Genomic DNA, 16,001 nt, shown 5'->3' with positions numbered 1-16,001 from the left:
ATAATGGAAATTTTGAGCTCAATTGTAGTTGTAAACCGAGGACTAGCTATAATTGCAAATCTGTATCTTGGGTAAAGAAACCCTAGAACAAGAAGAAATTCCTATATTAACTAATATGGGTATAGGTTGTGCATAAAGCTTGACTGTTACATGGAAATAAAATATCAAATAAGAATTACTTCATCTTCTGCAAACACATCCTCTTTGCCATCACCATTTTTTCCTGGAATGTCTTGAGCTGTTACTATATCAACTACACCAGGTTCTTTCAAGGCTTCTGATATATCAATGGCTCTTGAAAAAAAAGAAGAAATATGTCCCATTTAGCTCAGCCCAAGGAATTAGACAAATTCTGTAATGTACAGTACATACCTGTTTCCTTTTTAAAAAAGTTTATTGATTTTTAATACAATTCAAAAGTACTTGTTCAACAAAGGTGTTGTCTGAGTTTATCATTCACTAATACAAATTGAGTTCCTAATCCCTCATTCTTTTCTCCAGCGATTGATAAAATAAGTCCCAAGTTTGAAAGTATTCTGTTTCTTCTTTTTCTTTCAATCTCAAAATAAGTCTGTCAATTTCCACACAATCTAATATTTTTTAAAATTATTTCTTCCTCTGGTGGTATTTCTTCATTTTCTCAATATTATGTGACTATGATTCTTGCTGCTGTTATCACATGTAAAATCAAGTATATACTTCATCTGTCAAGCTTTTCTGGAGTACATACCTTATTTCTAACTTCAAGTAAACATCAATGACAAAAATATATACTTTTCTTTATCTATCATTCCAAGCAATTTAAGACTTCACCACACAGTCTAGAAATTGTCTTCCGGCTCCAGTTTCTGATTTTACCTACTTAACTATAAACAAACAGTGGCCTAATTCAGACTGAGCCTGTTGTTCAAAGGAAAGAAATCATTAAAATGCATTCTTCCTAGAGCTAAGAGAGAGCAACTGGTCCGAAGTCACCCAGCTGGCATAGATGGTATCAGAGATTTTATTTTATACTTATTTATTCTTTTAAAATGAGACATTTATATACTGCTGAAAACTTCAAATATGCAATGTTTAGAAATTTTGTAACGTTTCTTCTTCTTCTATATTTAGCTTCTTATTGTTTCTTGTATTTTTTATTTCCCCTTTTTCTTTTTGTGTATCGTTTTGTAAAACTAATTATGAAATAAAATAAACAAACATTGGAAGTAGGGAAGGAAGACAAGGAAAACTGTGAAAAGTAAGAGTGGATTCCTTGTGAGAGGGATAAGGCAAACAAGAAAATCCAGCGCCTGCAAATTGTATTCTGCTCTTATTTTAAAGAATTGGATCCTGAACATCCCTCTTCTCCTTTACTTCTAATGTATAGCCTTCACTCTTGACCCTGGGCATTGCTGAACTTAAAATTTTAAAACAGATTTAAAGTGTGTTCTGAAACTATGGAAATATGGCCCCCAGCACATATTTCTCATGCTTCTTCTTTCATGTTACTTACAGAATTTTGGCATGGGCCCGTGTGCTGGTTACCACTGCCATGTACAGTTGCCCTTCTGCCGGTTCCATATCATCAACATAGACAGCTTCACCAGTGGCATGTTTAATACCAGACTCATGCTTGATGGGACGTCCCACAGGGTCCTGAGGAGGTTGTTGAGGATTTACACCCTGTCACATAATAGAAAGTCACTGAAACTATTGAGAAATGGCATTTACAAATCCCTTTCTACTTTTTCCTGAGCAAAAGGTTACATTTCCACTTATTTTAGGGTTCCTTATCTTTGTGAACAATCAATCACATATAAACTAGTGAGAATGTAAGTGCATTCTCACAAAATGATTAAAACATGGTCAGTCACAATACTCCCGTATACCAGAAGACCACTGGGCTGTAAATTCACCCCATTTTTTTTTCCTAAGAATGCCTCTGGGATCTAGGGCCTAAGAAGCATTGTTGTAAATGCAGATTACAACTGGGACTGCCCTTTGTTTTGCAATATTTTCATATCCTACTCATTTTTAAAAAACAGAAATATTTTTAAAAATAAAACTAAGGCAGATAAATTGATAGGCATCAATGTGTATGTTGGAAGGACTTTCAACGACCTCATTGGGCACCTATATCATATATTGTCTGATGATCATGTATATAACTTGAAAAATATTCCCAGTAATAGCAGAAAGTCCAGGTGTCTAGAGCAAAAGCAAAATGCCCTCACCTTTAGGAATTAGGTAGGTGATTAGCCAGGCCACAAATACCCCTTCCCATTTTTGTAGAATCATTTCTATTAACTCTCTTTAAAACTGACTTCACTGACCTGGTATGTTTGGATGCCCTTTGGTGGTATATCATAGAATTCGTCTAACGCACTCATGTATTCCTTCGGTAAATCAGGATACTTGTATGGAAACTGTAGGAAGTTAGGAATCGGTTTAATATATTATACCAATATTTCAAAACTGATTTTGCTAGGGGGAAATCCAAAGTTAAAAGAGTACAGTTATATTCATTGTAACATTAACAATCATTTAGCATTATAAGAATCAACTTACTTTATCTCTTCTAGCTTCACAAAATAGTCTTTTATTTGTGGTAAAGGAGTGAGAAGGAGTGTCTATTTATATTTTAGATTCAACACATTTACCATTAATCAAGTTTAAATTCTATAATGGAAGGAGTTGATACAATGCCATGTCATAAAGTATGATGTGAAATTAGTTTATATCCCAAATTCAAATTAAACACAATCTACCTAGAATTAAACAATAGTGCAAAATCAGAAGAGGTTCCAAATGTATTATAGTAGAATATTATGATTTTAAATTACAGTAGTGGCATTTAAGACTCTGGGAACTACTTTGGCTTAAAAATGATGCAACTAAAAGAAATCATCAATCAAATTTTAGTTTATTCCAATCTAGTTCTATTCAATTAACTATGTTAGCAAAAGATTTCTAAAAGATTTTTTTTATATGGATGTGTTTTAGAGTAGAAAACTGGAGTCAAAGGACAGATACATATGCTTATGAAAGTCTAGGTTTATTCTCATAACTACAATATGGTGTTTACATGTATAAGTAAACTGATGTCAGCATATGTGCAAGCATGATAAATAATTACTATGAGAAAGCATAGCATCTGCTGAGACATACAGTAAGTCTAATTTACACAGCTGTTCTTCATTAAGCTTCCTAGGATTACCATATCTGAGCTGTTCAAATTCAGACAATGACTAGATGGCAGTAGAGTTACAATTTTCTGTGTCTCCATTGTAGTCCTAAACTTTTCTATGTAAATTTAACTGATGAAGTGAAATGTTTATTGGTTACATTTCTATTCTTAGCCACTATGGGTATCTATATCATCAAATTGCTGATACTGCTTTGCTACTATATAGAAAATGCTGTTTTATCAAATTATTGATGTATTTTGATATTTGATAAACATTGATTATTTTGTTAAGAAGAAGCTAAATTAATTAACAGTTACTATAGACAGGCCCATCTGATTTTAATATTACAACAAGAAAGTTTAGTGGGAAAGATGGTAGTCCAAGCATACACCTATTACTGAGCTTGCTCATAAAGGAAAATGTGAGCAACAAGTCCCAGGCCACCAACTCACATACTTCATGTTGTCAGTGATCTACACAGAGCAATTTTATCCTCCAAATAGCTTTGGAAAAAAACTGTTTGGATATACAGAAAGTTTATTATTTACCATGTTTCTTAAATTGTGTAGTACTTTCAGATAGAATCGGAAGAAGAAACTGATAAGCATTGTGCGTCTGTATTCTACTTTTCCACCAGGTGCTGAGGGAGAGAGTGTGATTTCTTCAAGAATTAACTTGCAAGCTTCATTCAGCATCTGTTCATTCCAATTTCTGGGAGGGAAAAGTCATAAACCAAGCATGCTTTAAATGAAAAAAGTACAGAAGGAAAAATTTGAATGAACAGTGATAAACCCCTCCAAATACAGGTAATCCTCCTCATGGAATGGGACAATGTTTCACCAAAAGTTTGGGCTCAGTTGTGATTGTAAGTTGAGGACTACCTGTATATACACTATTACATCACTGCTTACAGCATTGTTGATAGTTGTAGTGGTACTATTGAATATTGCAATGACAAATTCAAGATTTACATAGTAAGCTTTTTAAGAATCCAGAGCTAATTCTGTGCTTTTATTTTTGGATAATTATTAGCATACATAAAGTTAGTAATATAACATTGTTCTCCTATGGAAATGTCTAGTTACTACTATATATCAGTGAATGTGGAGAGTCTTCTGGAACAGATTTGGCAAATGTACAGGAAACATCAGCCAAACGTTTAGACTGGATTTGGAATTTTTATTCACCTATCATGTCCTTCCCAAGGATCTGGGATAGGCAGATTTTGTTATTTGAATTATTATTATTATAAACAACAATGTGAAATTATAGCTTTAAACTTCATACGCATTGAATTCTTCCAAAGAAGCTAGAACCTATTTTAATATACAGTGTCGTATATATATGAATCCAAGGAATGTGGCTTTTTGTAATTGACAGGTGGAAATTTTGTTAATGCACAGATTTTCTAAGTGCTGTCCAAGATTTTTTGGTATGATACTCAGTATGCCACTAATCAGTGGGGCCACCATAGTTGGTTTATGCCATAATCTTTCAATTTTGATTTTCAGATTCTGATCTTCTCCAATTATTTGTTTTTTATTCTATTAATGTATTACTATTATTATATTTATTGGCCTCTTAACTCCAGAGTTTGAAATTGGGCAGCCAATATAATATAATATGTGTGATCCAGAGTCTGAGCAGCATGCAAACTAGAAAAATAATAAAAACAACTAAAAACATAAAATCAGACAGACTAAAATAATTTAATAAACAACACTATCTACAAAACAAAACAGGGGTTTTATAAATCAAAAATCAATTGGAACCAAAGCCAGGTTTTCAAAATGTTTGTGAACCTTAGGAGAGAGGGCATCATCCTTATATCTTTATGGGGTATTATGATATTTTACACATCTAATATTTATTTTTTAAGTGCAGAAGATACTGCCTCAGCCCTGACAACTAAATGAAATGACATACTGTATAGTCCTGTGATGCTTGGGTCAATATCACATTAAAAAAATCTTTCCCAGCAACTTGGCTATTTAAAAAACAAGAAAGCAAATGTACCTTTTACCTTGCAGTGCAGGTTCATAGAAAAGTTGAATTTCTCATTTCTCTTAATTCAGTTCAGCAAGAATATTTTAAAGAAGTACTTTTCTAAATATTCAAAATCCATTTTGAAACAGAAGTAATTCTACTTTTTTAAAAAATAAAGAAGTATTTATAGTACAACTTGTAGACTAATGCATTATATAGGTAGTCCTCGTCTTACAACCACAACTTAGCCCAAAATTTCCATTGCTAAGCAAGACAGTTATGTGAGTTTGCCCCATTTTACAACCCTTTTTGCCACAGTTGTTAAGCAAATCAGTGCAGTTGTTAAGTGAACCATGCATTGTTAAACAAATCTGGCTTCTCCTACTGATTTTGATTGTCAGAAGCCAGTTGGGAAGATTACAAATGGCAGTCATGTGCCTCTAGGAAAGGGCAACTGTCATAAATACAAGCCAGTTGTCATGTGCCTGAATTCTGATCATATGATCTTGGGGATGCTGCAACAGTCATAAGTGTTAAAACCAATCATTGGTCTCTTTTTTCAGTGCTGCGGTAACTTTGAAAGGTCACTAAATGAATGTTGTAAGTTGAGGACTACCTGTAATCAGTACTGTCTAACATTGCAGAAATTATTGGTTGTTCAAATTTACTCTTCTTGGAACTTCTTAAATCTGTCCCAAAAAGTTGAAAAACCCTCGGGAGAACCTTAGAGAGTTCAGAAGGAAGAAAACAAGGGGCCATCCTACTGGAGAAGAACATTTCTTTTCATGATATTAGATAGTGCTTAACCACAATTTCATTAACCTATGTTCTCTGATTGCCATCTATATAAATAGTAAATAGTACCATTGACTTATACCTTCCAATGAGCTCCTGGCAGGAATTCCTTGCACTCACAGTTGTACAATCAATACCTCCATATAAAATTGATAGGTCCTGAATGACATCTGTGCCTGATTCGAAAAGGACTTTCATTGCAGAATTTGTCACCGACAGTGCATTTCTTCTACGATCTGCCTGTCGGAAGGCTGATACAAATTCATTCTGGTAGATGGAAGAAAGAGAAATCTAACTGTTTCCTCTACATACTGAAATGTTCTCCATTTTTTAGTTCACATGTGAAAAAAATGCTTATTCTGAAAATATCTTCCTATGAAAGAAACAGAGCCAAGCGATATGTGGCATTATTCATGCTTTTAAAGAAGAAAATGCCATCAAGACATTAAATCAAACTAATATTGCAGTCCTATGAATAATGTTAGTTTAACTCACCTAATCCCCACTCTATCTCTCCAGAATTTCTCCTCCATCCAACCTTTGTATAATTTCAATTTCTACTCTGAATAATGGGAGGAACAGTTTTCTAAAATGTTTGGATCATGTATGCTAGTATAGTGGAAAGAAAAGAGAGAAAAATCTCAACCTGGGCTGGACAAAGTATACCACAATGCGTGATTAGTTCTCAACGCTGTGCATGCTAAACTTTCCACAGGCTATATGATCAGAGATGGAGACAAATGCATGGACTTACTTCCTTTGAGAATGGAATAAAAACAGAGACAATGACTTCATTTTCCAAAAGGTCTGCTTGAGGCATTCGTTCAAGGAATTCATCATTTAGTGGAATCTCCCGTGTACCACCTGATAGAGCAAGTAACAATTTTTAGAGGAAGTGCTCTGTCAGACAGGGGGCTTATCTACCACATGAAAGAGAAAAATACTCATATGCCCAAGAGAAGCATTTATGCAGGTAATGAATTATTTTATTATTTTGAATAATTCTTCACATTTATATGACTGCTGGCAACGAATAATTTTATTCTTTCCAGATTTGTTGGCTATGATCTCTGATTCCCACTGACACTGTACGCAGAGTTCTCTATGTTCCAATCTACTGTATATGCCTGCAGGAACGCAGATTCTTTTGGCAAAATTTGTTTGTTTATTATTTTAACCATGTGTTCTGCAATTTGGTCATTGTTCTACATTTTACCCTACTAGTGAAGAGAATATCACTCAGTTGATAACATAAAGAGAAGATTTCAAGGTTTTAAGAATAAAGTACATTTCTTAAGTGCAAAGTCTTTCCTTTCCTTTCCTCCTCTCCTCTCCTCTCCTCTCCTCTCCTCTCCTCCCCTCCCTCTCCTTTCCTCTTCTCTCCTTTCCTGTAAGGACTGAGACCAATAAGGACTGAGATCAATTAGGCATGCTTTAATTTATTTCTAGCATTTAAAATGTGAGAGATCACTAGTAACACTTTTAACATTTGTAATTGTAATATTTCCTCATAATTTTGTGAGAATATACCAGCCTTCCCATATATCAGGTGCCCTCTAGTTGTGCTGGGACTAGAATTTCAGAATTCACAGCTAGTATGTTGAGTTGGCTCAAAACAGATGGGGTGCACAAGATTAGGCAGTCTAGTTCGCACACTGCATAATTATAAAATATCAGGATGCTCTGTATTTACCTTCTGATGCCACATAGAGAATAGCTTTCCCAGCTGCCAGGACAGGGTTCAAATCCCATGTGGATCCTCTGCTTACAATGTGTCCTCCTAAGGACTAAGGAATAAGGATTATTTGCTTCTTGTTCACATCTCTATACAGATTTGAAATATAATGATCAGAAAGTAAAGGAGAATTTAAAAGATACTAATTGATTTAATAGTTAGGATCTAGATTTATAAGGGAAATAAAAAAATAGTTACTAGAATAATAGTCTTGGATTATAATATAGAAGTTGGATTGAGATGATAAAGGTTATCTTATTAGTAAGGGATGAGGTATTAGGATGAGAAATAGAATATGTTTGTGAAATAAAGTAAGAAGCTATCTGAGTAAATAATAAATGTATTTTAGATATGATAATTATTTTGTAATGAACTAAGGGAACTTTGGGTTATCCAAAATCTAAAGACTATGGATATTAAATTAACTGGAATACTATAACCGAAATTAGGTAAAATTCAAAACAGGATATGAAGGCGTATAAGTCAAAATATATTGATAAATGTCTTAAATGACTGAGTTATAACTAGCGATGTATTAATTTGAATGTGGTACAATAACTAAGGGAAATAGAGAGGAAATTTTTGATGATGTAACCTGTCATATGCATGAAAGAGCTTGTTATTTGATTATGGACTATCTAATCACCATGTTCTTCCTTAACACTTGGAGTTTTGTAAAATTGGAAAATTAATAAAACTTAAAAAGAAAGAAAGAAAGTAGAGGTCTTTTTTATTCATAGAGTATGAAGTTAGTGAAATAGCCCTATTCAACAATAAGAGCAATTTTAGCCTTGTTCAATAATAAAAGTAATTTTCAAATGTTGGCAGTAAAATCTTGTACATCTGTATTCAGAAGCCAACCCGCTGAATTCAGTGGGATCTATTAATATATATGTCTCCTAAATTATAGCTGAAAATTACTGCAACCAACATATTGAAACATATTCAATAAAAATTACCTCAGCTCTATTGTCTAAATTATTTTTATTCATATTGTAACTTTTCCCATTATCTTTATTTAAGTAAATACTTTATAACATTCTCTTGTATATAGATATTTATAGGAGAGGCTGCTGGGAGATGTAATGAAAACTGTGATAATGGAGTTTTCACCCTTTACATATATATTTCCATACAACATTGCAATGCAAAAATAAAAGGGCAGAAATTGTATTGTGTTGTCACAATGCACATTTTGTCATTTGAGGTTAGGAATAATTACACTCTTGTGTCACATGAATACTGAATTGGTTTGCATAACTTGCAGTCAATGAATCACTCAGAAGTCCTCTTTAATCCTTAAAAGAAAACAATTTTACCATTATAATCTCAACTGCTAGATTGGGGTTCTTGGTTGGGGCCAATAGGTGGACTTGTAAATCTGTAAGCTTGATATCAGAACAACTTGTGCATTGAATATGGGGGTGGGTACTGTCCTGCTAGTGGATTTTTCTCCATAAATTGGGGAAGAAAAATATTACATAGATATTCCTCCTCTCACAATTGGCCTGCCACCTTTTGACTGGTAGGCAGGAGTCCCTGCTAGAAATCAGGGAATCCTACTCTTATATTCTCTGGAGATAATGACAGGCTGTGGAATAGCTTGTAGAGACATGTAGAGCTAATGAGATGAAGTGATATGTATATTGGGATCAAAAATCATGTAGAAAACACACAGCCAGACTTCTGATCTGTTCTCCAGCCAGAGTCTTCAGTTGCTTCAAGAGGGTACAGTAAATCTTGGTCTTCTCTGTTGGGAGCTCTGAGACAATGCTTAATAGGAAGTCTCTCAACTGGGCAAAGCGGATTGCTGCTCCTATTAGTATGCCTGAAATCAAAGAATTTTCAAAAAACATGCTTACTGGAAAGATTAGAAACAATAATAATAACAATAACAATGCATAATGTCCACTGAACTCAGTGATACAGTACTTAGATGATAGATAGATAGATAGATAGATAGATAGATAGATAGATAGATAGACAAACAAATAAACAATCATATTTGTGTGCCATCATTACATCGGATGTGATGTGATATGCAGCCTTTACAACGGAATAACAAGTAAAGCCTACTCTGCTAAAGAATGTATATGAGAGAAAATGATGTTCATGTAGGCATGCAACTGCTCATATTGAGCCAGGCTGGGTACGCCTTGTCCACAGCAGAGGAAGATGTGCTCCATCGGTCTGCCACTAGGGGTGGCAGACCGATGGAGCACATAGAATATCAGGGGCATATGGGGCTTTGTGCTGCAGTGCTGGGGTAACTGGCCATGGGGTGAGATTTGAGGTGGCACTCCTCAGCAGTGCCAGGAACACTACAGCAGAAGTAGTGGCCAGGGGATGATCAAAGCCAGCTGAGACTGCAGAAGGCCCCAGGTCTTTACTTCAGACCCAGCACTACATGTGCTACCACCACCACTGAGGAGTGCCACTTTGCAAGGATGGTGGATGGGGGGGAAACAGGCAGGTGGGGTAATAAAAATGCCCCTGTGGTCATAAGTGCAAGTGGGCCAAGAATTTTGATTAAGTGACTACAGGGGAATTACAACAGCTGTAACTTTGGGGACCAGGCCATTCATTCAGCACCACCATAACTTTGAATGCCCACCGAATGAACAGTCATTAAGCAAAAACCACCTGTACATTCTAAATCTAAACCTTTCTTTATTTGAAGACCATCTGCAGTTCTTTGGCAAGGAGCTTGCTGATTATTGTAGTTTGTGCATGCTAGACACTGTTTAGTGACTGCCTCAATTAACAATAGTTCATAATTACAATGGTGATGAAAAAGTAACATAACCGATCCTCACATTTACAACCTTTGCAGGTCTGTAAAGTAAAAAAAAGCTGAAGTAAGATCATAAGCATAGTCATGGTTTCACCTACTCATGGTTTCACTTACTTAATGATCAAGTTAACAGTTCCAATTATGGTCACTAAATGAGGACTACTTGTGAAAATATATTTTGTTGTATCTTTCTCCAATCACTTTTGCCCCTAATTTAAAATGGACATGTCCCACAACAGAGACGTACCGTTGCCTTTAATGCTCGTGACATGCAGTTCTGGAACCCTTACAGGATGGAGGAAAAGGGGATGATAAACATCCAGAAGTTTCCTATCAAGTCCTAATGGGGAGAAAATTAGAATCAGAGGCCAGAAAGAGAAGGCAAAATCAAACCTTGGGCTAACAGAAGCAATCTACGCAAATGTTTGCTGTGCAGAGTAGCTGCCAGATGAAACTGGAATGAGTTCTGGAGACAACCAGAAGTAACATATAAGCTTTTGAGAAAAAAGTAGTGAGCATGTAAGTACAGTACATAATAGCGCTGAAGCCATTCAGGCTTTCCTTTTGTACTGCTGAGCTTGAAAACTGAACTGCCACCATCATGTCTATTTTAGACAGCTAGAGAAGGATAACTCAACCTATGTGGAAGCTGCTTTCACATTGATTTATCTTCTGGCAAAGTAAGGGAACCACATTTTTAACAATCTCCTTTGATTAAAAAGAATAGAAAATCGGATGTTTCTGTTGTAAAAACAATAAAAATCATAACTTTCTCCACGTGCCCATTTTCAGTTTGGAATTGGTTTTATAAATAAAAGCATATTCCAATTACGTTCTCACCTTGTTCCCTATTGTGATACAGGTTTTCTGTTACTTCATTCTCCTGCTTGTTTAAGTCTATACCTGGTAAATTCTCTGTAAAAAGGTAGCTTGTAACGTTTTGTATCACCAGTGAATAGCTCAACGTACCAGCAATTTCTGTTTTCTATTACTGCAAAAGTGTATCCATACCACCCACATATACATGTACAGGAAGGAAGGGTACCCAGAAGCTTCTTCTCGGTGAATGCATTCAATAGTTTGTTTTATGCTTCTTCCATCAGCTCACATTCCCTCATGTCTGACCATGTGACATGTGGGGCTCGATCTACTTACCTACAGATGTATTTCCTATAACAAGAGGTGCTTGTAGGTAGGTAGCTTTCAGCTGGAGAAGTTCTTTTAGAGATGCTGGAGAAATCCATGTTGTCCTGTTTCCATTGAAAACCAGAGTTTTCCTCCTGTTCTCTTCAGCCATTCTCTGTGAGGAAAGGCAACACTGATGGAGACCGTACACACGCTTTGTGTTACTTAATTAGTGGTCTTTTACAAAGAGCAGAATCTCCTCCAGAACATCTACTGTTTCTGTGTCTCTTCTGCGCCTGTGACATATCCAAATGAGTTGCTGCTTGATGGGCATGGATTAATGGACACAGCAGTAATTACTATATGTATAGCTCAGTCTAATATCATTCATCCCTGTCCATAGTCCTTACTGCAGGAGAGCCACATTTCTTTTGCATGATCATGGGAATCATGTGCCATAAGGAACCCATGCAATTATTGTTACAGGACAAGTGGCACTTTGTGAGGGAGTTTCAGGTTTGCTTTTCGAGAGGAATTTAAATAATATCTGTGCAATCCTGCACATTTGTTACTTTGCCTTGATGGTTTGGTCACCATGTGAGCCCAATCTTTTTCATTTCTGTTTGCATTCCATTAAAACTGCAGCTTTATACTATGTTTTGTTTTAAAAGGCTGATAAAAGCCACATATACTTCGGCAGCAGGGACAGAGATTTAAAAATAAACATTGGTCATTTTCAATGTGCACTTGTTTGGCTGCTCAATGACAAATATTCCCCATATTTTTTTTTTTTAAAAAAGAAGTCAGCTCTGAATGTCTTCTTTGCCAACTTCTGGCCTGCTCATAGTTAAAGGGAAAAAATTCAGGATAAATACTGCATTGAAAGTTCTACAGCAGACATGTCAAACACAAGGCCCAGAGGCCGGATGCAGCCCGCGAAGTGGTTTCATGTGGCCCGTGAAGCCATCCTGGGAACAGTGAGGGAATGGCCCCCACTGCCTTGGCCCTGGCCCACCCCCTTCTGCCAGAGACCCTCAAATCTGTCCCACTCCTGCCCAGGCCCCCATAGGCACCCTTGACACGAATGATGTAGAACTGGCCACGCCCACCCAGTAGGCCACACCCACTCCATCCATGCCACCCAGTAGGCTGCACCCACTCTGGCTACACCCACCTGCCTCCCCCCCAAGGGCAACCGCAATGCTGATGCGGCCCTCGGTGAAATTGAGTTTGACACCCCTATTTTACAGACTTAAAATTGCATTTAACAATTAGCCATACAATATTAGTAGTTATTAATGATTGAAAAAGACAAAATTTGGGAACATGGAGAAAGTAGCTGCCAAAAAAGATGCCATAAAAATGGAAAAGAAAAGCACTGAATTGAGGGAAGGCAATTATAATCAGGAGAATGGGCCAGAATCAGAAAAAAATGCTGCTGTATCATACCATGGAGTTCCACCTAGAGCAGTGGTTCTCAACCTGTGGGTCGGGACCCCATTTGGGGTCGAACGACCATTTCATGGGGGTCGCCAAACAAGGCTGTCCGCCATTTTTTTACCCCTTTTCTTTGGCCACACCCCTGGCACCCGGTGATGTATAAGTGGTTGGGGGTCACCACAACATGGGGAACTGTATTATGGGGTCGCGGCATTACAAAGGTTGAGAACCACTGACCTAGAGCATTTCAAGTCAATAGGCTACAATACAGGAAATCTTGTAAAAGATTGTAAGAACTTTACAAGCTGGATAAAAAATTAATCTCTTACCATTAGTTCAGGAGGAAATATGTAATCCTGGGTCGGATCCCTGGGATAGAATTTTTCTGGCTTACATAGACCTGAACACATCTAAAAGAAAATTATCCAATATGAGCCGGCAGGATTCAGAGAATGATAGTCAACAATAGACCATATTTTAGTACCCCACCATCTGGTACAAAACTACACTCATAAAGAGAACTCCTGCCTCTTCATGGCTTTTCTAGATTTTAAACATGCCTTTGTTTCAATTTCCAGGAATGCCCCTTGGCAAAAATAAAAAAATACAACTATTAACAAGTGCCTCCTCTTTCTATACAGATATTAAACCTCACCTTAAGAGTGAATGCAATACCCCAAGGATCCCTCTCAGGCACATGAAGTGTTCAGAAAGCCGTGAATAGATATGTACTCTTGCCCTCTTCTTTTCAACTTGGATGTCGGTTCAGTTGCAGACCTTCTTCATAATCCAGATTTCCACATGGATAACTAGCAGGGTACAATATCCCTATACTCCTCTATGCTGTTGCTGCTGCAATAATTTTATAAACCCCAATGGGGCTGAAAAGAGCAATAGTAGTAGTATTATGGTACCTCAGAGAAAGATCACCTGGTTCTTAATTTTGATAAATGTAAAATTTTGATCTTGCTAAAGAGCCACCCAGCAATCCTGAAGAATAGAAGTGCACAGGTTAGGGTGTGTTACTGCATTTAGGGTGGTTTTCCACTCTAAAAGCACCTGGAAATCACATCAGTATCACATAATGCAGTCAGCTCTTAGATCTACAATTGCTATTATGCGCTTCTTTTATACAAGAGGAGGAGAATTAATCCTGTGGCATTAAAACTTTTTGAGATCAAATCACTGGCCCAGATGCTTAATGGGGCACAAGTAGAAATTTATGTGAAGAAGGATGCACTGGGAACAGTGCAAATAACATTTTGGAGATCTATCCTTGCTGCACCCAATGGAACAACAAATGCTGAATAATGCTTGAGACTGGAATGCCTGCAATCTAGATAAGGGCTTGGAAGAGGAGAATAAACTACTGGCTGAAAATCTTTCCAGTTTGAATAGATAATTTTCCTTTTCCCTGGAAACAGGCCATAGGGGAGAAATTAGTATCATACAGATGTTCTGTTCTGTTCTTAATTTATTTATGATATGACCAAGCAAATATCTGCTCACTCAGAAAGTAAGGGATATAGAATTTCAGGTTAAACTTAATAGGTTGCCCCTAGATGATAGAAATTGGAAACAGTAAATAAGAGCACTTGGGAACCAGCAAGATATCTATACAATCTAACTTCCCCCCAGGGTGAGAACAACATTTTTCAAAGCTTACCACTACACTGCTGCAAGGCAGATATTCCATGAGCATACCTGCCCATGTGATGACAAAAGATCAAAACCATTTCATATACATTGCTAATTGTAAACTATATGGGGATATCTGATCTGCTTAAATTCTGTACCTACTATGTACATTTTCAGGAAAAACCAGACTGTTTCTAAGAGAATCTTATTCTAGAAATTCCTGTGCAGTAATCAAATTCTATTTTGCCACAATGAAAATAAAGTCTATGGAAATAATTGCTTCTGTATTATTTATCACTTTAGATTTAACACATACTAGCCAACTTACAGATTACGAATGAGACTTCGTTGAAACGTTGCCAAGACACTTCCAATTTTACGCGGGAGAAAACCCGAACAACCAAAGACCTACATACAAATACCCGCAAAAACCTCAGAAAACAAATATATATATATATATATATATATATATATATATGGGAATATTCATGGCAAAGAATAAAATGAACACCAGGGTAAAGATAAAACTATAAAAGTTTAATTAAAAAGCGCCAAGCTTTCGCCGTCACCTGCCGGCATCCTCAGGGCTAGTGCGCCAGGAAGTGTGAGAGTCTCTTTATAAGTGTGTCAAAGCCTGCGCACGGCTCTTCGACCTCGTCACCGGGCCGGATTGATTCAATTGCGTAGGACTGGTCTGTTCTTTCCTGTTCCTTTCAGTTACGTGTCTCTCTTCATCCATCCTGTTTTCCTTTAACTTTGGGGTGAATGGATAAAAGTCTCTATTATTTTGGTGGTCTCTATGCTTTAGTTCTTTCCCCCCGGGTGCGGGTAGCAGTACGTATTTCATGTTCTTTTCACAATCATCGTTTACCCAGTTGTTCCTTCTGCGGTAACTTCCTCCTTTGGTTTTAATGCTTTCACTTTCTACCCAGCTCTCATCCGGGTGGTCTTGTAAGTTGTTACAAGTTGGTTGTACCTTAATGATGGCCTGGGATTGGGAGGTGAGTTGTTTAATTGCGGGGGGTGGTGGTTTTCTAACTGCCGTTGTACTTAATTGTTTTGCGTAAGCCATACTGCGGGTAACTGGTCTGGGGGGTGGTGGTGGTAGCGTAATCGCATTCCCCTTGATTGCCCCAGCACTTTTCTCCCGTTTTCCTTCTCTCTCCTACATTGCCGATGTCTGCGCATGTCTCACGGAAATCCCCAGGACTCACATCACAAATCCCCCCCCTCCGTCCTCCCCCTCGCTCCAGTCTATTCCTTTCTTTCTCCCCAATGCCATTCACGGGTCCATTGCCAGTCACACTCCGCAATTCCC

General features: G+C 37.0%; 1 protein-coding gene across 1 annotated transcript in view; it reads right to left on the bottom strand.

The window, feature by feature from the left end:
• The window catches only part of AOX1 (aldehyde oxidase 1), a 71,998-nt gene that overhangs the window by 43,470 nt on the left and 12,527 nt on the right, over positions 1-16,001 (bottom strand). Inside the window, exons 8-18 of the mRNA XM_039353624.1 lie at positions 13,375-13,455; positions 11,636-11,780; positions 10,728-10,820; positions 9,363-9,514; positions 7,645-7,738; positions 6,706-6,815; positions 6,034-6,218; positions 3,719-3,881; positions 2,316-2,408; positions 1,496-1,665; positions 180-294 (exon numbers count right to left, since the gene is read on the bottom strand). Of these exons, the coding sequence (XP_039209558.1) occupies positions 180-294; positions 1,496-1,665; positions 2,316-2,408; positions 3,719-3,881; positions 6,034-6,218; positions 6,706-6,815; positions 7,645-7,738; positions 9,363-9,514; positions 10,728-10,820; positions 11,636-11,780; positions 13,375-13,455 (1,401 nt within the window). The remainder of the gene's footprint in view (positions 1-179; positions 295-1,495; positions 1,666-2,315; positions 2,409-3,718; positions 3,882-6,033; positions 6,219-6,705; positions 6,816-7,644; positions 7,739-9,362; positions 9,515-10,727; positions 10,821-11,635; positions 11,781-13,374; positions 13,456-16,001) is intronic.

Source organism: Crotalus tigris, unplaced genomic scaffold, assembly GCF_016545835.1.
Source record: "Crotalus tigris isolate CLP2741 ecotype Arizona unplaced genomic scaffold, ASM1654583v1 scf7180000017568.12009008, whole genome shotgun sequence".
Lineage (NCBI taxonomy): Eukaryota > Metazoa > Chordata > Lepidosauria > Squamata > Viperidae > Crotalus > Crotalus tigris.
The sequence above is the reverse complement of the archived record's forward strand: the minus strand, read 5'-3'. Positions and strand labels throughout refer to the sequence as shown.